The 22,718-nt window shown below is 45.8% G+C and overlaps 1 protein-coding gene across 3 annotated transcripts; it reads left to right on the forward strand.

Moving 5' to 3' along the window:
- Positions 1-1,489: 1,489 nt before the first annotated feature.
- LOC149280887 (protein ARK2N-like) lies at positions 1,490-17,895 on the forward strand. Of its 3 annotated transcripts, none has more exons than XM_089499980.1 (4): positions 1,490-2,204; positions 16,402-16,599; positions 17,348-17,474; positions 17,706-17,895. In XM_089499980.1, exons 1-4 carry the CDS (start codon positions 1,490-1,492, stop codon positions 17,893-17,895), a joined length of 1,230 nt encoding a protein of 409 aa, XP_089356106.1. The 3 variants fall into 3 exon arrangements, with proteins under 3 accessions (XP_089356106.1, XP_089356107.1, XP_089356108.1); XM_089499981.1 differs by having other exon boundaries at positions 16,420-16,599; XM_089499982.1 differs by lacking the exon at positions 16,402-16,599.
- Positions 17,896-22,718: the final 4,823 nt, after the last annotated feature.

Raw genomic sequence — 22,718 nt, forward strand, 5'->3', positions numbered from 1 at the left:
ATTCAGTAACTATTTGATATTTTTGCAGGCGATACACGGTTAACAAATAGTAAAAGCACTTTCATTCCCGCTACAATGAAACGGCAACCCTTTCTACAAAAGCTTGTGAATGAATGAAGTCCTCGTCCCCCGCACCATCTAAACTACATGCAATTCGCAAACTCCACGCATGGGTTATTTTTCTGTGGTTCTTGAAGCGGCTCTGTCCCCAAATCTCAGTCTTTCCGTTCTGTACGGATCAGAATATCCCCCTCCTATACGTTACAATTCCCTTGATTTTTTTTTTATTTGATTTTTTTTTTTTTATTTTTTTTTTTTAATAGGAAGGATAGGTGGGAAGGTTGGACTTGATGGACTTTGGTGTTTTTTCAACCTAAATTACTATACTTAATTTCTTCCACTGATTAGGCTTTATGGTAACCCCTGCGTCCCAGAACCCCCAGGTAAGGACAGAAGTCAGCTTTTGGTTGGGCGCCCGGTGACTCGTTTCCCCCGAAGGCTTCACACCGGTGACTGTGCCTCCTGTAATGCGCGTCGGGATTAACGCGATAGCGGACCGCGCTGTCATACAACACAACCCAGCGACAATGCCTTAACCCCTTCATGTCCGAAGCCTCAAACGCCGGCCGCTTGCTTCCCAGCTCCCAGAAAGCTCTTTCTTCCATTAGAATCCCCTGTGATTTATGGCAGAGCTGGCTATTTTTTTTTTTGTTTTTTTTTTTGTTTTTTTTCTCCTCCCCATAGACCTTAATTGGCCGGCTACTACTGTACAAAAAAACCTTATCGTCTGAGTGCTGTAATCGGGAATATATGGAACAGCAGCGTCCAAAACGGTTTGACCCGCAAGCTTACTATCCGCTACTGAAGATCTGGGGCTTTAACCATAAACCTGCCTAAAGGTTAACAGCGTTTAATGATTCTAATAAGCGATATGTATAAGAAGCCCATCTTATGTGTATACCACGGAGGGGGATTTGCATTATTATCCCTCCCCATTTGTTGAGCTTTTCTTCCCTTTTGTTGGGAATCTGACGCTTTAAGCCGGGCAAAGAGAAAACCAACGATAGGAAATCTATCCACTAATTTTGAAGCACGGCTCGGCTCTCCCATGTAATATACGCTCCTTTTAACCCAAATGAATGACGGGGAGACAAAAAGTATGAGCTGTCCTATAAATCCATGTTCCAAGTCTTTGGCGGTACGTCTAAGAACAGATTCCCACCCTCCATACCTTGCCAGGCGATTATGGCTGCCTTGGCCCGGTCTTGCTCCGTATTTGGATGGTTCCATCGCGTTTCCTTGTAATTGCTGCTCGTTTGCCGTCCTTTAAATCCACAGAGCGGTTTGTTTGGTACAAAAACCACCTTCTTTTAACTTTATCTTTTTTGTGATGTCTTTACAGTGCATGTCCGCGTGAGCAACGAGCCAACGTACGGTCTTCCAGTATAATCTCCATGGTCTGCGCTTGGGGAGGACTTACGAGTTTGACATGAAGATGGAGGCGGCTGGAAAAAGTCAAGAACTTCTAGATTCTGAAGTCCCTCCTCAGGTCCCACAGCAGAGAGTGGATACTCAGGTAGAGGAAGAACTACAGACGCCTCCTCTGAAGGACGGAGCACAGGACACCCCAGACTCTTCCGGGCTCTCCTCCATGCCTTGCCTGCTGAAGGAACTGCGGAGGGACTCTTCGGAGTCCCAACTAGCGTCTACCGAAAGCGACAAACCGACAGCCGGTCGTGTTTACGAAAGCGACTCCTCAAACCACTGCATGCTTTCCCCTTCTTCCAGCGGCCACTTAGCCGACTCGGACACACTGTCTTCCGCCGAAGAGAGCGAGACGCGTCGCCCGCAAGCAATAACCGAAGCCTGCGACGGGGCCGCGCAAGGCGTGGCGGGCGGCCGCAAGTCCAGGAGGTCGCGGTCGGAGAGCGAGACGTCCACCATGGCGGCCAAGAAGAACCGCCAGTCCAGCGACAAGCAAAACGGCAGGGTGGCCAAGGTCAAAGGTCACCGGAGCCAAAAGCACAAGGAAAGGATCCGGCTTTTGAGGCAGAAGAGAGAGGCCGCCGCGCGGAAGAAGTACAACCTACTGCAGGACAGCAGCACTAGCGACAGCGACCTCACCTGTAACTCCAGCACGAGCTCGTCCGACGAAGACGAAGAGGTTTCAGGGAGCAGTAAGACAATCACAGCCGAGATACCAGGTAAAGAAAAGTGTTCCTTGGAGATGCCTTTTCTGATGTCCGTCCGCAGTGAGTAAGCGCTCGGCGATCGCTGAGTGCTCTCTCTGTAAGTCGCGCATGTAGTTGGTCTTTACCAAGTCAGTCTGTAGTGTTCAGTTGGGGTTACGTATTAACAGGGATTCTTGTCCAAAGTCAGCAGCGGTGGTAAGACCTCTTCACGTTGTACACTTAACGCTTCCCTCATTGAGTGTCTGAGAAGAATATGGTCATTAATGGGCTTTTTTTTTTTTATATTATGGATCTCCTGTCTCCGATACTAACCTTTCATTTCTGTGAGTGAGGACGCTGCCTTGTTTATTCCAAATTACATGGATGGGAATCAGTGGTGACCGATACAAAACTCGAAAGCCGCACGGCTCGCCTCTCCCTGATGTGCCTCCGCATGGCGCTGACTGAGGTCTCCGTCACTATGTTAAAATGGCAGTATTTTGTGTATATATATATATATTTATTTATATATTAGTAAAACTAAGATTTGTAGAGTTCCTTAGACGTTTAGTTTCCGGTCTGATCGCTGCCAGCTCGTCCTGGTCCCCTCCGCCTATACAGATGCGAGCTGTGTCCTTAATGCGCAATTAAATACTCCTGTCCAAAAATAACAAAAAAAACCTAAAGTTTACTGCCCATTTATCCAGAATTATTCATCACCGGCATTGTGTGTTTGGAGACGCTGGGCACGGTCTTTCTTCTGTCTTTCTTCTGTCTTTCTTCTGTCTTTCTTCTGTCTTTCTTCTGTCTTTCTTCTGTCTTTCTTCTGTCTTTCTTCTGTCTTTCTTCTGTCTTTCTTCTGTCTTTCTTCTGTCTTATATGATAAATGTGTTGCTGCTTCTTTAAGGCTGGGGGTGCAGCCGGGACCTGCGGGTTGGCTGCCCCTTTAAGGCCTTTATGTCACAGACGCGTTTGCATTGTTTTAGGTTCATAGAGCGTTTAGGGCCCGACTGGCCGCGGCTTACGCTGCTAATGACCGGGAATCCGTTAATGAAGACGGATCCGTAGCGGGAGAGTACGGCGCTTGTTTTGTTTTTAATGACTGCTTGGATTCGGTGACGGGGGGAGGCCGTAGTAATCGCTGGTCATCTGCATACACTTGGCTAATGCTTTCCTTTACTGGCAGTCAACTTTTACTGACCCAAGTGCGTAAATATTTTAATTATTTATCGCCAAACGCACCCCAGTGCTTTGTTTTTACGTGCCCGGCAGCCGTTGTAAAGTCATTTTTTCTGGTAATGTAACTGACTGCCCAGGTCTTTCAAATAAAATGAGGATGATCGGAGCCTTTAGTTGCCCGTTGACGCTATTCGCGGCCCCGATGTTACCCTGGCCCTTTCGCAATATTAATTTAAACACGTTGTGGTGGTCCCGTCCCCCCCAAGGTGGCTTTTTGGATATGACATGGCGTGGGTAGATATTGAATGTAGTACGTTCCTCTTCGTCGTCATCATCATTACTGTGGATAAGAGTCTATTTTTAGCATCGTGGTGGGGGGGCGGGGCAATCTCCGGGGCGTATTTGTCCAATATCGTAGCTGCGTATTGGTCACATCTGACTAACCGGTACCTGTCGCACCGATTGGCTTTCTTTACAACGATATGTTTGGGCTTTTCTCCGGCCGTGGAATAAAAGCAATAGCGCCTGGGTGTTAATTCTCCAACTTTATATCAGAATAGCCATTAATCAAAAAGCATAACATTTAAATAAAACATTTTAAAATGCCTATTTTTTTTAGAATTTTTTATTTATTTATTTTTTTCCCTTACAAAAAACTTTATTTTATTTATTATTAATCAATTATGGTATTATTTATTATTATTATTATTCAGCCATTTTACCTTTTTTCCCATAAAATCCCCCGCTCTTCACCCTAAAGCAAAGCTAAGCAGAGACGGCACACGGGGGTCCCGCGCTGTGTTTTTACGAACACTCCTGTAAATTAAATAAATGGATACGATCGGCAAGCTGCGCTCCGAGATATTTTAGGAAGGCAGGCTCTGTTTCTCGTTGCTGTCTGGGAGTCATGGTCTCCTTATTAACTCCCAGGAAGGGCTGGAACCGCTGAACGAGAAGAAAACGTTTCTCGAGAAGGAGAGTAAATGCCCCCTCGTCTGGGGCAGGAACATCTCGGCGGACGATCAGACCCCCGTCTCCAGCCCCGGCCTTTAGAAGGCTCCGCGTGGTGTGCGGACACTTGGCCGTTTGTCTTTGTATGTTTGTTTTTTTTTTTTGTTTTTTTTTTATCCTGTTTCTTTTAAATAAAGTTTGTTGTAAGGCAACCCGGTCAGCAGGAAGATACGAGGTTATTACGCCGGTCTGAGCGGAGATGGCAGCGAACGAGGCGCTTCTTTGAACGCAGACCGAGGCGGATTCCAAGCTTTATGTTCCCCGTTCGTTATTTTACTTTGTGTTTCCAAATTGCTTAGAGCGACAAGTAATTTACATGCTAATCTTTGTTTGTTTTACTTTTTTAAAACTATATATAAATATATATATTACACTGTTCAAAAGTTTGGGGTCACTTAAAAATTCCCTTGTTTGGGCGAAAAGCAGATTTTGTCAATTAAAATAACATGAAACGGATCAGAAATCCAGCGCAGACGGGGTTAATGTTGTGAACGACTATTGTAGCTGGAAACGGCTGATTTTTAATGGAATCTCTTCATAGGCGTACAGAGGCCCTTTATCACTCCCATCACTCCCGGGTTCCAGTGGCCCTCTATCACTCCCATCACTCCCGGGTTCCAGTGGCCCTCTATCACTCCCATCACTCCCGGGTTCCAGTGGCCCTTTATCACTCCCATCGCTCCTGGGTTCCAATGGCCCTTTATCACTCCCATCACTCCCGGGTTCCAATGGCACGTTGTCTTCGCTGATCCAAGTTTAAGTGTAAAAGGCTAATTGCTGGTTAGAAAACCCTTTTGTAAATTATGTTACAGCCAGAAATGTCTTTGTTTCTCATGAAAACAGCTGAGTGACCCCCAAACTTTTTGAATGTGTATAAAAATATTTTCTTGCCTTGCTCGTCTCTATAGCTGCGTTTAGAATCCCCCATCGAGTCGGAAGCTTCTTGTGAAGTGGAGAATGTCGTTTTCTGTGAGATGGCTCCTTCTCATCCCGATTTAAAAGAGACAGTTATCCAATCCTTTACTTAAAACAAAGTCATTTAAAAAATGGCTTTTAAAAAGACTTTCCAGCGTTAAACAAATTCAAAAGACGCTCAGCAATAGAATAAGCGAATGCAATTTTATTCCTAATGTGTGGTTTCAGGATTAAAAAGACCAACTGATATCATTCCGCTTAACAGAATTTGTCTCGGTGACAGCTTTTATCATCATCATCATCATCATCATCTCTTATTTCTACAGCGCCAACAATCTACGCAGCGCTTAATACAATACATAAACTCAAGGGGTCTGACGAGACGAGAATTGACAGACTAAGACAAACCGGCACGTTAGGTGGAGCGGCTCGGCTTGCAGGCTGACAATCTTGAGGGAATGGGGTGAATTAATGAATATTAACCCTGTGTTGGTACGATGGATGTATTTAGTTTAGTTTTAGTTACGTTGTAATGGACGAGATCCCGCTGTTACTGCAGCTGCCTCCCGCGGTCTCCACGTTATTACACGCGGATCCATCGCGAGTCCTCGGCGCACCGAAAAAGAAAAAGTTAAATTTTTACTCTTTTTAACTAAAGTTACAGGATTTTTTTTCTTTTTAACTTTTAAATAGAGAATAAAACTTTCTTCAGCAAACAAATTTATTTCTTTTACATTTTTAGACCGCGCCGGCCTGAGAAGGCTGCAGCTCGCTGGTTCTCTTACGCACGGCCGCCATGTCTTCTTCTTCTTCTTCTTATTGGTGAATTTTATTCATCTTCTTTGGCTTGGCCTATCATAGGATGTCTTAAGAGTTCTATGTGCCTCCCCGTGTTCCTAAACGTTTTACTAACCCTATACTTAAATCTGACGTAAAATGAGCAGATTCCCTTCTTCTCTGACTTCTGTCGTGTTTGTAGTCCGTACCGAATGCGTTTCTATACACGATAAGCGTGCTGCGCATGGGATGGCAGGCGGTTTGTTCGGGAATAAAATGAAAATGGGTCCCCTAACCGCTTTCCCAAACAGGAAGTGGGGTATGGGGCAGGAAGTGGAGTATGGGGCAGAGCAGACCCTCATGTAAGACCCCCGCACTCTTGTTTATTTGGTAAAGGGTGGGCTGCCAGGACGCTTGGTCTGTTCTATGGGCTGCCGAAGGTTGTTATTTTTTATTTTATTATTATTAGTGAAGAGGGCCTATCGTAACCCCCAGCCCCTGAACATGTCTTTAAAATCACAGGATATACTGGCACAGAATGAAAACCTATGTTTGTTTTGCCCGTAGTTAGAGGTCTTTGGGTAACTGTCCCTTTCACCCCGTCGTTAATGTGCCCCGTACCCGAACTCCATCCCCAATCCAAGTGTCGCCTCTGGGGGTGGTTAGATTTTTAGGTGGAGGGCAATTCTTCTGGTTCATTAGCAATATGAGGATTAAAGAGACACCCCAGTGACCTGTGCAGCGGTACCAATTCTTGAGTGTTTAAGTAATTTAACATTCAGGGGTTTGTTGTAGCTGAAAGAATAACCCGTAGGAGAAGCTGCAGCCCCAGAGCTGCAGTGCACTCCCCCTTCGTTGTGCCGTTTCTTCTCCGGTTTTGGCTGCTCGGAGCTGCCAGTCTCTGCCATTAAAAGCAACGGAAGCTTTGTTGTACTGGCAGTGAGTCCGACTATCGCATACGTTACAGTCCATGCGATGGACGGAGTGTCCGTATTGGGGACCGTAGGCATTGTGACGCCGCTCTTTCCACCACGTAATGCATCAAGCTCGGCCTATATTTTGGTTTATTGCGTCTCAATGTACTTTATTACTCAAGCAAAAGGTTTTAAACTGTTGGTGGTGAGTTAGTGGAACGATGGCTTTAGTTATAACACTGCAATGTTAATACATTTTGTTTCAGGAGGTCCGCTCACACTGTGTGATATTATTATTCATGCGCTGTATTATTTAAGCGACGGAATGAACGTTTGTAGCAGGAATGTCTGTGTCGAGGGAGGTGGGTCTGCTGTAAAATGTCCCGGTTTGGCGGTGTTTAGAAGGCAGGGCATCCCCTGTCCTTCCTAAGGCATGCTGACACTGGTTAAACACAGCTTGAATTATTGTTATCTGCTTGCTGTCTCAATGTTTTCTTACCCAATGGCCTCAATGTCTTTAAAGCTGGCTTCAGTCGTGCCGGGGGACCTTCAGGAGCTCGTGGCGATATTTCCGGATTGCTCGAAAGGGGCACCGTTTGGGATAGAAACTGCATAGGCAATGTCCTAGAAGAGGCCATGAACTGCTTTGCAGAGATGCAGAGGCAGACGGAGGAGAAGTTCCGCCTGTGGATAGAGAAGCTCACCCGGCTAGACACGGACGAGGAGAGCAAGCAGCAGCTGGAGCCCCCCCGAGACCCCAAACTGCAGCTCGTCGGCCAGAGGCTTTCTCCGAGCAGCCCGTCCCTGCCCGACAGCCCCCTGATACCCCAGCAGTCCTTCGGCTCCTACGTGAGCTACCAAAATGTTGACACGTTAGATTTCCCGACGTCGCTAACCAACAACAATTACCCGGCTACCTACCCCGAGAACGGCAACCTAGCAGAACAGGATTTAAATCAGCCTTAACCACGTCTGCCCCGGCTCACCGGATCTTCTCTTCTTTCTCCTCAAATTGCACAGAAAGTGTACTTTTGTGTCTTTATTCATTCACAATGTTTGGGTTTTTTTTTTGTTATTTTTCTTTTTTTTTTTAAGAAGCTCACCGCAGCTTTGGCCGAACCCTGCCCGATGTATGCCGTAATATCCCCGCACCTGCTCTGTGTGCATGCCGTGCGACCAGACCGCGGACAAGGCTTCCTACTATTTGCAGGACGCGTCGACAGTTTGATGTATTTTATCACACGTAGACATAAACTCATCAGTGGGTGATCTGCCTGTCCCTCCCCACCCAAAAAACTCACTATTGTGGGGGTCTTCAACCTATTACGGTGTTTCCGACCCTGTAACGGGTCTGCGGGCACCAGAAACCCTCCACACTCTATTTAAACGGCATAAAAGATAACCAGATCTATAGTATTGCTTCATTCACCCATATCGGGGGTTGAAATGTGTCCCAGTAAGTATTTACGACCCTGTAGTTATTGTAAGCCGGTGTCTGCTCTCTGCATACTGGGCCAGGAAGGGGTTAAACGTCTTCACGCAGCTGTTGTCAGACGGCAGCTCTCGCCGCCGGCTGGGTGTCTTCAGAGTTGTAGTCTAGGAACGTTTGCCCATGCCTGCAGTAGACGATACGGCTTAAAACCCAACGACTTGGAACCTGATTGCAGGTGACTTTTTTTTTTTTTTTCTCTCCCACCACTAAATTGTGATAAAATATGTAGAAATTGGGATTTTGTATACATTTATTTGGGAAGGGAAGGAGAGAGTACAAATGTCAGGGTTATCCCATGGAACCTTCTGGTGTCCACTCTCGGGCTTTATCGCCTACAGTTGCCAGTCGACAGGCCCCTAGCGAGCCGAAATTTGGGGCAGGTGGACCCCGGCATTAACCATGTATTGCCTGTAGGTAAATAAGGTCTACGGAATGTTCGTTTACTGAGGGCTCCATTCGTAGAATCTCCAAATCATAAAGTTCCAACCCGATAAACCCCGTCACCAGCTGGCCGAAGAGCCAAGAGCAGACCTCATCATCATCATCCCTATTCTGATTTTTTACCCCGATGCTCTCACGTTCACATTTAATGTCTCCACTTCTCTTAGAAGTCTTCAAATGTCCGTGTTTTCAGCTAAAACACACAGACTGTTTTATAGACGACACCAAACTGTACATTTTTGATTCTGTTCTGATGAGCCGATTCTGCAGGAACCGCATGGCCCTGCGCCACGTATCTTATTTAGTTTAACATCGTTAATATCTTATATTATTTACCTAACTTAGCTGTATAGATGTAGATAATAACTAGTCTAGAAACTGAATACCTATGGAATATATATTTTTTTCCCTCATCATTTTAACTTAAACGGTGCCCTTTTACCACCTCTAAGTAATAAATACTTATTTTACTTTTTCAAATTAGTCGATCCCTGCTTTCTGGCCGTAGGTGCAACAGCTGAAGTAGACTGTGGTTGTAACACTCCTCCCAACAGTCCTGACTTTTGTGGGACAGTCATGACCGTCGGTGGGAGGATTAGTTCAGCCCGAATAATTTTGTCCCGGGCGGGTATCTGTAGCCAGGCCGGAGATGCGCGAAGTCAGGTATGGAGGCTGTAGGTGGCCGCACGCGTATGCATTAATGCTGCCTTATATACAGCAAGCGCGGCATAAAGCGTTACTGTCCCTTTAACGAGAGAAAGTCTCCCCCGATCCCACAAGCGCTGTAGAAAATGTACGTTTAAACACGTATGCCACTCGACATTAGTCCGAGAAATTAGAGATTATGCACACAAAAAGTTTGAAAAGTGGTTTTATCACCATGGTAACCGAATGAATGTTCCTGCTGAACATTTGGTTGACAAATACTGGATGGGAAACGGCTGCAGGTCGCGCGGTGCGGTCGCCACTTTATCCTAATTGTTACGTTTGCCCAGTAGACCAAGTTGCTTTGCGAGGGCTTCTGTAACGCCTCTCGGCTTCCCCGCTCTGCAGACGCGGCTTTATCCTCCCCGTCTCTGTGGCTCCGGGGCAAGCGACCTGTAAGGGGGTCCTTTTCACAAAGAATGTGAGATCTCATGGAATTTAGGTAGCGCTACGAGGAGCTGATGACATAGGGAACGGCGGCCACCGTAACCGCAGACGGTTTTCCAGACACCCTATTCCACCCCCCAGGCCGACTTTGGTTACGGGGGCTCGAGAACACCTGAAAAATGACATCATATCCACGCATGTGTTAAACATTTATACACCAGAGGGCCAGAAACCCCTCGCTTTTATATCATTATTATTATTTTAATATTATGGAAAAGACACCAAAAGGTCAAAATATTTATATAACCTTTACAGTTACATCCCGTTAGTATCCCCCCCCCCCAAAAAAAAACTTAGACTTCTAGTTCACTCAACCAAAGTAAGTCTCCTCTCGCCGGAGGTGGCCACGGATTACGTTAGACGCCACATACTTTTTTTTTTTTTACTCTTACGCCCGCCATGTTTTAATACTCATACCTTCGATGCCAAGGAAACGGAGGAATCCGTTCTGCCAATGTTCTGCTGCGTTAAAAGCTTTACTAAAGTATTCCGCGTACAACAAGCCATGGACGGAGACGCTTGGCTCCCAACTGTCCTGATTTTGCCACGTAGTCCCGACGAGCTCTAACTCTGTCCCGTTTTTTTCCCCCCCTGAGAGGTATAGCTCAGCAGGGTTCAGCAAATGAACATTAGTGACGGGTATTCGAGGACTATATTCTGTCCTCATCTAGCTACAAACCTCCAGTCCAGATCCATTAAATGGTGGCTCCAATAAGCAGTGGGATGCTTGGCAAGGGTTTCTTTTGGAGATCCTTATATTCTAATATTGTTTACACTTCCTTAGGGTTAGAATATTCTTTGTGGGATATCCGGAATAATTATGGATTCCCAGTAGGTTTCCAGTTTGAGGAAAGCCAGTTGGTTCAGCCTTTGGAGGACTAGAAAGGAGTACAGATCAGGGAACTATTTGTTGTGGCCGGTTTTTCAGCTTCTTGCCCTAGCGCTAATCTTCCCCCGGGGTAAAGCCGCCCGTTACTGCCATATGAGGGGGCGAAAGCTGTAAACGTGGTAGTCCCGCCACTAAAATGCTCCAAAAAATGTAAAAATATAGGCCCAGACTGTTATATTTCACAACAAAGAAAATATATCCCGTCCCTACCCTGGAATTTGGGGTCGGACGGCATCAGAAAGGGCCACCTCTGCCAGGATGCCGTTGGTTGAAGGGGGTAGAACTTGGTGCAAAATCTCATGGTGCAGCTGTCAGCTGACCTCTCGCGCAATGCAAGTATTATTTGCGGATATATACAATAAATGCTTTAACTCTGCTACCTACGTATATATATATATATTATAGTAATAGACGTGCACTAAAATACAGAGATTTATGGCTGATACTCCAGACCTCCCCCCCATGTTCTGTACGAGGGGCATGGAGTAAAAACGCATTAATACTTTTACACAAAATGAGCAGCATTTCCTGTTATTCCTTTCATTTCCGAATGTATGTGTGCGTCCCCCCCCCCAGATAAACTTGAACTACAGAGAGTTTATTGTTACTTCGAAAATGTATTCTTTGCAATATCATTGTATGATTTTGAAATGTAACTACGTAACTTAGTATGAATAAATAAAAAAAAAAATGGTGTTTATTATGGCTTATTTGTGGCTTTGTTCAGGGGTGGGGGTGGGTATCGGCGTAGAATAATTATTGGGAAAATTGTTTTTTTGCAAGAAGACAACTTTCCCAAGTTGTGGTTCCCAAGACCCAGTAGATGGAGTCTTCAGTACAATGCCCTGACCATTAAGTGTGGACCTCTGCGGCCTCCGTAGTTGACTTATAACCTTCAATGAAACTTTAGGATCAAGCCGCTTCCTTCATGCGTTTGATAAATTTTATCGGGCCAACGTAGAAGAAGATGCTTTAGGACCTCCAAGGTTCTTCAGTTGGAACGTAGACCCTGAAGAAGGACCTTACATGTTGTATGACGAGCTGCTCGTTCCTTTACATGTTATTAATGTTTAGTAGGACTGAGTTGGAAGCCACAGCCGCTTGGAGGATCCTCCGATTTATCTTTTGACTGCGTTTTATTTCTCCAAAGTGCTGCAAGCGGAGGAGATACCAACGTTCTTCCTTTTGCCTGTCAATGGCCATCGTACTACTGAGGTGGAACTCCTACTAATATCACATGCAGGAGTAAGTCATCGTCCGTGGCTAGGTTGAGAACAAAAACCCCTCCTTACTTTTAGAAACAGGGCTGATATCTAATGATATCTGATGTCTGGATTCAGAATGGATTAAGAGTCTGCTGGGACCTCGGTGATGTCAATCGCCAGAATACGGCCACATCCGAATCGTGTTCTTCCAAATTCATGGAAACCGCTGAAATCTTCAGGCCGTCACCTAAAATGAACCCAAAATAGAATACTGAGGGCAGCTGGGCCTCTATATGACACGTAAGAAAATACCCCCCAGAAAACGTCAACTCTCCCCACGGCTCTTCTCGGAACTTGAAGGATGACCAGAGGAAGCGTAGAACAGAAGACCAGGGCGGTTCTAGACAACCCAAGGAAAGATGGTTTTCTCTTGAACTATTGACAATTCTGGAACTTCAGAAGTTCAGGCACCATGCGTGATTTCCAGAAACTAGTAGGAGAAGTACGTTTGTCTAAGAAAGTCCTGGGGGATATTTTCGAGACCGTAGAACAGATATGTTGGCGAACCCAGGAAATAGAGGTATAACGGGAACACAGAAGGAGTCTTGTTGCCATCCATAACACGGGCGCGGCCAACGGGATTTCATTCATGGGTCTGCCACAGTCCCTACTGAACCCAGCGCAGTCTCGGCTCAGCAGAGCTGAGTGCGAGCGTTCAGTTTGTGGCCACTCACTCAGCTGCCTTCCCAAACTTGTGAGTTGGTGAATAGACGAGTCTGTGGTTCTCCAGCCCTAAGCACAGAGTATTGGGATTTAAATCAGCTGATGCCTGGGTTATGGTAGGGGGGAAATAACGCTGCGCTTCGTTAAGGAGACGCTCCTTGAGGGTCTACGTTATTAATTATGGACAGAAAAGGTGATGATACGTACAAATTGGCGATATTGCAGCGAGTACCAGTTTGTTTATTTTAGTAGTCCTGTCTTTTATATAAATTGGCTGGATTTGGGGCAAATTTTAAAGGGCTTCTGGAATGACGCATACATCACGCATGCTCCTTCAAGGACATGCCCAGACAATACATATGACATGGGCATCGACGTACCCCTTAAACCCTATCAAGGGGTACAAACCTGCAGAAGTTTAATGTGAAGGATGGTCAGGGAAGGCGGCCACACAGGGCTCCGTCGCCCCCGCACGGCCCTGCGCCACGGACTATGTTTGCCAGCGTGTATATATGGAAGCCGTCGCCGCATGCTGCCGATGTACCCGTGTCTGCTTACCCTGTACGTGTGTTTAAGATTAAATACTAAGCTGTGCTCATTGGAAGTGTGGAAGATACCAGAGTGGAGCTACAAGTTAATGCTTAGATCCTCCCGATGAAGATTTGACCCCAAACTTTTTACTCTGGGTAGGTGATTCCAAAAATCTCTATTTTTATCACTCTGCATGTATATACATCTCCAACGACATTTTATTTATCCATTTATTTTTTGCATGACTATACATGTCGGAGTGGTACAATTTTGACTCGAACGTTCAGTGCCATGCCCTCGCCCCGACGGGGGCTTGAAGGGTTAAATAGTCAATTTTTTATATATATATATTTTTAAATGGGGTCGTTCAATTGAATTCACAAAACTTTATTGCTGTAACGGCGACACGCGCTGCCCTTGCAACCTGTTAACGTTGTTACAAAAGCCTCGGTGGGCAGGCGATGATTTAGTGCGGGTGGCATTTAATCCGCCAGTCAACATTGTACTTCCCCCCTGTATCTTCTGCACTAAGCTTGTGTTTTAACCAGTGTCGCCTTTTATGACCTCATAACATGTCCCCGACCGCTATCCCGCAGCACAATTCAGAGGTCTCTGGTGTCACGTCTGTAAATCCAGACATCATGGCCGCCGGTTCCCTAGTCCTGGGTCCGCCATGTAGCGACATCGTAGGGGGTCTAACTCCCATAATCCGCGGCCGTTGGCTTGGTAGGAAAAGCCAGTTGGGGGTCTATTATAATCGAGAGCAGCTGGAGGACTTGGGGTCTGTCCACCAGCACAGAAGGTCACCCCGGAGCCGCCTGTTGTCCCAAGATCGGTATTCAGAAGACCCTCGATCCCCATTAAAGTCAGCTGGGGCTTCTCTGGTTAAGCTCAGCCTAACTTCAGGCAGCTTTCCAGATTTGCGCGGGGGGGGGGGGGGATAGTGGAGCAGCCTCCCAGCAGAAGTGGTAGAGGGTAATACAGCGAGGGGATTTAAACATGCATGGGATAGACATACGGCTCCTGAATCTAAGACGTGACCAACGACTGGTTAAGGTTGTGTCGCTGACAATATCGAAGTATTTAATGAATAAGTCTGCTTTCAGAGACTCCTGCATTGTGCCGGCGGCGGGGTGTCAGATCGTCACTCATTCTGTGTTTGGGACATTTAACCTAATTTTGAAGTATTTTATTTCTCATTATTTTAATGTTTATTTGAATGTAAAGAAAAGCAATAATCTGGAAAGATGATTCCTTTGGCTATTTTAGAACCAAAACAATGTGTTCTCCCGTATAATAATATAATATTTAGCCCCGATGTGGATCATCGTGTGATGCGTAATCCTTTCCCCAATTAATGAAATATTCCCAGGGATAATTAAGACAAAAGGTTTAATTAAACTTGATAAGAAGTCAAGCCAGTGAATCTCAGCAGATTTATTCTTTCCTCTGGAGGTTTAATCACAGAAAACAAAAAATAATAATAAAAAAAGATAATTTTTAATAAGAAGAGCTGTTTCTAATGCTGCGTTTAATTACAAAAGCATAAGTGGAACCCTTTTTTTTTATGATGTCACATGCAGCAGTAAGATTACAGTCACAGTGTACACAGCCGTTCAAAAGTTTGGGGTCACTGAGCTGTTTTCATGGAAAACAAGGAAATTTCTGGCACAGGAGTGATGGGAGTGATAAAGGGCCATTGGAACACAGAAGTGATGGGAGTGATAAAGGTCCATTGGAACACAGGAGTGATGGGAGTGATAAAGGTCCATTGGAACACAGGATTGATGGGAGTGATAAAGGGCCATTGGAACACAGGAGTGATGGGAGTGATAAAGGGCCATTGAAACACAGGAGTGATGGGAGTGATAAAGGGCCATTGAAACAGGAGTGATAAAGGGCCATTGAAACACAGGAGTGATGGGAGTGATAAAGGGCCATTGGAACACAGGAGTGATGGGAGTGATAAAGGTCCATTGGAACACAGGATTGATGGGAGTGATAAAGGGCCATTGGAACACAGGAGTGATGGGAGTGATAAAGGGCCATTGAAACACAGGAGTGATGGGAGTGATAAAGGGCCATTGAAACAGGAGTGATAAAGGGCCATTGAAACACAGGAGTGATGGGAGTGATAAAGGGCCATTGGAACACAGGAGTGATGGGAGTGATAAAGGGCCATTGAAACACAGGAGTGATGGGAGTGATAAAGGGCCATTGGAACACAGGAGTGATGGGAGTGATAAAGGGCCATTGAAACACAGGAGTGATGGGAGTGATAAAGGGCCTCTGTACGCCTATGAAGACAACAGTCATTTACAACATTAACCCCGTCTAAGATGGATTTCTGATCCATTTCATGTTATTTTAATGGACATTTCTAAGTGACCGCAAACTTTCGAACAGTAAGTAAAATGGATTAGAAGGCCGTCCAGCACCTAAAGTGTTAATTAAAAAAATACTCCCAAGAAACAGAGAAACTGAATGTATATATTTATATATGAAGTCAGAATAACAATCAACATATCTGTGATTTTCAGCGAGATGCCCGACGCGTCTTCTGCTCCCTGCTGTATAATATTCCCACGTCGTGGTTTTTTCTCCCCGTATTCCAACTAAACGTGGAGAGGCAGAAAGTCTGCCCGTTTCTCCCGCTGTAAAGACTCAAACCTTAATCAGTCGTTGGTCTCGTCTTAGATTCAGGAGCTGTATGTCCATCCCATGCATGTTTAATCCCCTCACTGTATTAACCTTTACCACTTCTGCTGGGAGGCTGTTCCACTTCTCTACCAACCTCTCAGTAAAATATGAACTTTTAATATTATTCGCCTTATTTTCAGTGTAGCACCTACTGTCTCCATCAAGTAAAACCTTTAAAGAAAATAACATATAAAGAAAACCTGCATGTAAAATCAGAATTTGTTTCTGGACCGACCCAGAAGTCACACGTATGAACCACGTATGTTATTATTTTATGAATTCCTTGTTTTTATAATTTCTCGTCTCTTTTCGCTTGCAGACGGCCCTCCGTTAGTAGCCCACTATGATATCTCCGACACAAATTCAGACTCCGAAGTGGTTAACGTCGATAACATGCTCGCGGCGGCCGCGGTGAAGGAGCCCAGCTCCCAGACGAAGCCGGAGAATCTGGCGTCCTGGCGCACGCGGGGGCTTCTGGAAGAGCTCAACGCAGAACCAGGTACTCCAGGGGGCCGTTAACACATTATTGTCTGGGTGACTCTTCAAGCAGCAGTGATACAATTCTTTTGTATTCAGAGCAAACTTATGACGGTGGAGCAGTCTCCATAGCAACCAATGGGAACACAGACTCTGCAGGCAGATTGGCCCCATCCGGCCCCCCGTCTACTGTGCCCGTTTCTCCTGTTATAAAGACCCAAACCTTAATCACTTGTTGGTCTCGTCTTAGATTCATATGTCTATCCCGCGCATGCTTCTCTGGACTCATTCCTTGAAGCGGTCTCATGTGTTAAGGATCAGGGAAGAGCTTGTCCCCCGATTATAAGATGACCCCCCAAATTTGCATCTTAAAGAAAAAAAGGAAAGGACTGAATATAAGATTACCCTGTTGAAAAAATAAACACCACTCCTAATGCTTTTATTGCTCTCATTCACTTACTCTCATTCACTTACTCTCATTCACTCACTCACTCATTCTCTATCTCAGACTCTATCTCAAATCTACAGTATATTGGATCAGTATGGTTTACCAGTCAGTAGGGTTTATTATCAGACACTTTAATGCATTTAAAGCAACATATTAGCCAATAGAACGTTCTTTTAAATAATACCTTAAGATTCTGACTGATGGAACCTTTATTCTTTTATTTTGACCTTTTTTTGGTGGATCTCCACCCCCCCAGAGCCTCAGTCCCTCCCTGTGTGTTCGATATGTGTGTAACAAAACTTTTTTCGCCTCTTCTCTGCAGCCGAGTTGGACCCGGGGTTGCCTTCTTGTGATAAAATACCCGCCAGCACTGCACAAAATAACGAGGGAGCCCACGATGCATCGTCGGACAGCGAGGTGGAGATCGTGGGCATCCAAGAACACGCGCGGTACGTGGTGTCTAGAACCCTTCGACACAGCGGTGTATTCATGTGTGCGGCCTGGCCTGGCCGGCCCTGCATGATGTATAGTTGAATAAGCGAGCCGAGTGCTCCTATAACGATCACCGGGCAGTATAAATACGACACAGGGCGTTGAGATGCGGCCATTTCTGAAGCTTGTGCCTTGGCGTCTAAATGGCGCGCGGGGGAAAGTGACGTCCCTCTCGTTCTCTCCGGCAGGTTTGTTCACCCCCGCGGCGGCGTCATACAGAGCGTGTCCTCCTGGAAACACGCAGCCGGCCCTCAGTACCACAGCTCGCATCAGCCTCCGTCGTGGACGGCAGTGACGCCGCAGCAGACCTGGACGTCCCCCCCAGAGGTTGTCGACCTGACGCTGGACGAGGATACGAGGCGCAAATACTTACTGTAACGTCGGCCCCCCTGTGCTTTCTGTCCCTCCTTCCCGCGGCACAAAATATTCCTCATGCGGTTTTGTTCTCTTCCAGGAGCCAATAACTCATTTTCTGGGCGACTTCTCTATGAAGTCCGGCTAAACCGGCCTAGCGGAAGCCCCGGCACCAGAACGCCAGTTCCATAGAAGCCATGAATAGAAGCACTTTCCTCGTTCCCACGGTGACCCTTCTTCCGGTCGCTAAAAACACAATATATATATAATAATACCGTAAATGTAACATAACGATACTTCCCCGGCACGCAGGACTCGAAGGTCCCTGCATCACCCCACCTGCACCGTCTCCCGTCCCAATGTTCTGAACTGTGTGGAGACATCACGGCCGCCCCGCTGAACGCGAGTCTTTAAAGTAGGTCGCTGATAGTTTATCGCGTTCTGATCCGGGTGCCCGTCCGCGGCTTAATAATTCATGTAAGGCGACTCGGAGGAAAGTGCACGACATTCGGCCTTAAAGTGCCAGCACCACCTCGTCATCCCCAGCCCTGACTCCGTATAACCCACAATATTACGGTCCGGCAGACCAGACGCCATCAGATAAATATAAATATAATAAACCCCAGAATATCTCCCGGATCACACTGAAAGCTGCCCGGCTCGGGAACTCCTTCCTATACGACCCCAACAAAGAATATCGCGCCCCGAAATAAAACCCACGCAAATAACTCCTATAACGTTATTTATATATTTAGCGGAGCCAGGCGCCTCCTCAGGGTCAATCGGTCGGCTGTCGCCAGGAGTCCACCAGTCCACACATTTCACTTTTTTGGCAAATCCAATAATCCCCACCCCCGATCAGATCGTCTTTTTTTGTTGCAAAGGCTCTTTCCTCCCCTTTCCCTGCTTTTCCTAACAATATCTCCTTGTGCGACAGTAAAAGGGACAGGCAGGACCATATTGTACAATTTATTCCCCCCCACCACTTAACCCAGGGGCATTGATAACGAAATCCACAGCACAATAGTAGTTTCTTCCTTTTGATATAACGTCGCGCATGTCACGCAAGCGAAACTCTTAGCGAGGTCATAACATGACTGTTACACGCTGGCTTTTTTTTATTATTCCGCCCCCTCCCCCCCTCGGCTCTGCAATGCCCGGAGCGTGCGAGCGAAGGCGTGTAAAGTACGTGTGGAAGGTGTCCGTGCGAAGGCTTCCCTCCGATGTGCACTTTTTTCTCTTTTCACACAAATTCTGTATTTTGCTCTGTTTTTATTTAAATCACTACATCGGTCCCTTTTGGGGATTTGTTTTTGTTGAGATAAAAAGCAATCACTGGATATGTTGGGGGTTATTTGGAAGAGCAAGAAAAAAAATCTTGGTTTTAACAAATTTTTTTGCATTTTTTTTACTTTTTTTTCCCTTTTTTATTTTTTTTTTTTTAACTTTTATTTTTTTGCTCTTCTGGAAACAATAATTTGAGCCGTTGTATGGCTGGGAATAAATAGACTTTGTAATTTTTTTTCGTTTGGTTAAAGTAGGCCTGACACCCCCCCCCACCCCCCCAAAAAAAAACAAATATAAAAAAAAGCAACAGGGTTATAAAGTCACGAGGGAAAGCTCTATACTTTGTATTGATTGCTACCTATTTATATTTTCCATAAGTGTCTCTTTTGCTTAGAACTCTTCCCGGGTTCCGCGCGTCCGTGTCTTCTGATTGGTTGTTAGTTTGTTCAGATTTCTAGACTTTTCTGCCTTAATATACAATGGGTGTAAGAATTGGGGAGAGCGAGCCTGGAGTGGAGATGGGGTCAGTACGGGGTACTGATGGTCGACGGCCCCCCGGCAGACTTTGTTGAGATGTGGGGGGGTTATTTATTGATGCTACAAGCAGAGTAAGCTCCGTGCTCAATCGGGGGCGGGGGTATTTATAAAAAAAATGAAATGAAATCTTTAAAAAAGAAATGATTTTGGTGCAACATTTGAAACGTGGTCTTATCACTATGGCAACCAATGACAAAATGGATCTTCTCATAGGCTGATCTGATACGCCTGCATTAAAATCTCTGAGACCTCGTTGGACGCGTAGAATCCATACGTCTGATTGGATAAAAACCGTTTTGGGTGACAGGCCTACTTTAGGCTGGGGATTTATTGCGGGATGGCGCCAAACCAGAGCTTCCGGTGCTCTGAAAAACCCGTTGTCCGTCTGTACATTTGCTACATGATTGCATGAAATCTGTCCCGATGGCCGCATTAACCCCTCCAGGGAAAGACAGAATTTTAACCCTCTGTTTCACAATGAATGGAAAACCCTTTGGGGCCTGAAGGGGTTAATGTCATTTTTATTATTTTTTAGTTTCTCTCGGTATTCTCTTCTCTTCTGTTTTCATCTTCTTTGCTCTTTTGGGGAGGGAATAAAACCAGAGTGTTATTATATATATACATATATTTTTGGTGCAAGATGAGACCTTCTGTTTTTTGAAACAAGTCTGTAGAAAACAAAACAAAAAAAAAGTTTAAACTATTTTAAGAATGAATAAATAGAGTGAATTATTTAAAGAACCTGATTTCGTGGTCTTTATTTACAGAAGGAATGATGGATTCCCGATTTGCTTGAATATTGGTGTGTGCTCCGACTTCATTTTGTCCATGTATTGGGGGGGGGATTAGCTGCAGAATCCCCCATATGCATTTGCCCCTTCCCCCTGGGCAGAAGCGCTGCCCTCCGTAGTATGAATGGGCAGGTAGCAATCATATCCTGCTAATGATTTTCACGGGGCCGACAGGGTCTTATTCGCCGGCAGATTGGTTTATAGGAAGGTAATGTTACCCGTACTATGCTGCCATCTGCTGTCCACACCTTGTAAATGCATCTGACGAGGCCGTTCGGACAGCTTCAGTCCGAGGCTCCCCCCCCCTCCGTGATTGGAAGGAGACCTCGAGGCAGTTGCTAGAAGCTCCCCGCTACGGCCTTCCCCGTCGCACCACCTTCAGCAGGAATGTAATGCATTCACTGAATCGCTACTATGTATTGTTGAAGGACAAGCTGCCTGCTTCATCTCCAACACATGGAGTGACGTTAGAGCGCAGCGTGCCTTACTTTTGGCAGCCCAAAGCTTTGGGTGCCAGTCCAGCAGGGGGTGACAGGAGGGATAGAACTGAGTTTGAAGGGTAGAGGGGGTAATACGTCTTTTCTACTCCATGCTGAGGTTATGGATAGACAGGACCCATCGCAGAGTGAAGGCAAGGAGAATGCAGGTCTAACCCACCCACCGCCTATGTCACAATGTAGTCCCTCGCTGGAACTCCACCCTAGACATGATGGAGCGGATCCTAGAGCAGCAGCAGGCTCTTTACTCCATGTCCTCTGAGCAGAACATTGAGGTGTCCAGCCCATTGGGCAGATGGGATTGGGCATTAATAGGGAAGTTGGTGGCAGCCCTGAAGTTGTTCAGGGACTTTACGCAAAGCACTACCAGTTTGGGCCAGGCCATTCCCTCATCTACCTGATCCAAGAAATCACTTCCCAGAATACAATGGGCTCTAACTGGGCAATGGATTGCACCTGGGGGTTGAAACACTGATCAGAGGAGCTGACAGGTCGCATGAAACCATCATGGACACTTCAGAGCGTCCATATAACCCAAGTCATATTAAAACTCGGAGGGACATGCTTGTTCGTAGGGTGTGAGAGGCAGCACAAAAGGGCCATGCTCGGTGAAAGAGAGATGTGGGAGATGGAATTCCCAATCCCTTCTCATACAGAGGAGCAGCGCTACACCCACCAGAGCATTTGGGCAGAGGTCATCGATTCTTAGGTGGGGACCACTGAAGCTCCCCAAAGTCAGATGAGCGCCTCTGAAATGGTCAAAGCTTACCTTGAAAAACTGTCACTGACTTCTACTGTTGACTCCCTTGGTTATTGGGGCCACAAATCTGGCCAGACTTCTTCTTAGTGGCCATGGTGTAATTCTTGCATCACCTGCCTATTGCTATCTCCTTCCTTACTCTAAGGAATGAAGTCATAAAATGTGTACAATTTGTCAAAGTTTTGCAGAAATTCAGTCCTATACTATGTGTGTTGTGTCTTCCTGCCCAGTGCCTGCCCTGTGCCCTGCTGCTGCCACTCAATCACTTTCCTCGCTGTAGCGGATCAATTTGCTTGTGGTCGCTCAAAATTGAGTCGGGATCTCTTACTAAGGCCTATGATGCTGCTGCTTGAACTAGATCTTGTAGAAATGTTAGTCCATAAGGTGACTGGGACATCCCCCGTTGAAAATATGGCACCGAATTCAGTTTTGAAATGAGGGACCCCCCTGAATTTTTGTCTGGAGTCTACTATTAAATATACTGTAGATGGCCACAGGAAAATGGTTAAGGTCATACCAGTTGGTTGGTTCAGGGTTTCTCTCCACATCCAGCGTTCCTCAAAAATTGCATCGGACTCCTGCATAGTAGCCAGCTACCTGGATTCTACCTGCATTGTTTTTAGGATGGATATCTTTGGTCTTAAATCCCTGATGCCCCTTTTTCCTCCCCTAATGCCTCTTATTTTCTAGGAGCTTAGAATGTTTGCTGGTTATGAGGGTACCACAGGGTTCTACAGCCCTAAAACCCACAATTGGGTTATAAAAATAAACTATGTAAATGTGTTCTTCTTTCTTCATTCTTCTTTCTTCTTCCTCAGATGCGTAACTATCAATTAATATATAGTAAAAGCCCCACCCCTGGCCACACCCCTAAACCAAAACGTGCCCCCTTTGGCCAGAATCTTAGCCATACAGTTCTCAAGATAAGACTTTTAAAACTTTGCTTCTGAATTCTTTATCAATAAACCCGAAAAG

This window comes from Sceloporus occidentalis, unplaced genomic scaffold (assembly GCF_023333645.1).
Source record: "Sceloporus occidentalis isolate IW3139 unplaced genomic scaffold, rSceOcc1.0.p SCAF_144, whole genome shotgun sequence".
NCBI classification, from domain to species: Eukaryota; Metazoa; Chordata; class Lepidosauria; order Squamata; family Phrynosomatidae; genus Sceloporus; species Sceloporus occidentalis.

Excerpts from the sequence above, each read along its gene's own strand:
- LOC149280887 (XM_089499980.1), top strand. The coding sequence starts at position 1,490 with ATGAAGATGGAGGCGGCTGGAAAAAGTCAAGAACTTCTAGATTCTGAA. Across the intron at positions 2,205-16,401 it reads AATCACAGCCGAGATACCAG|GTCTCTTTTCGCTTGCAGAC; the intron begins GTAAAGAAAAGT and ends TTATAATTTCTC. Across the intron at positions 17,475-17,705 it reads GGCATCCAAGAACACGCGCG|GTTTGTTCACCCCCGCGGCG; the intron begins GTACGTGGTGTC and ends TCTCTCCGGCAG.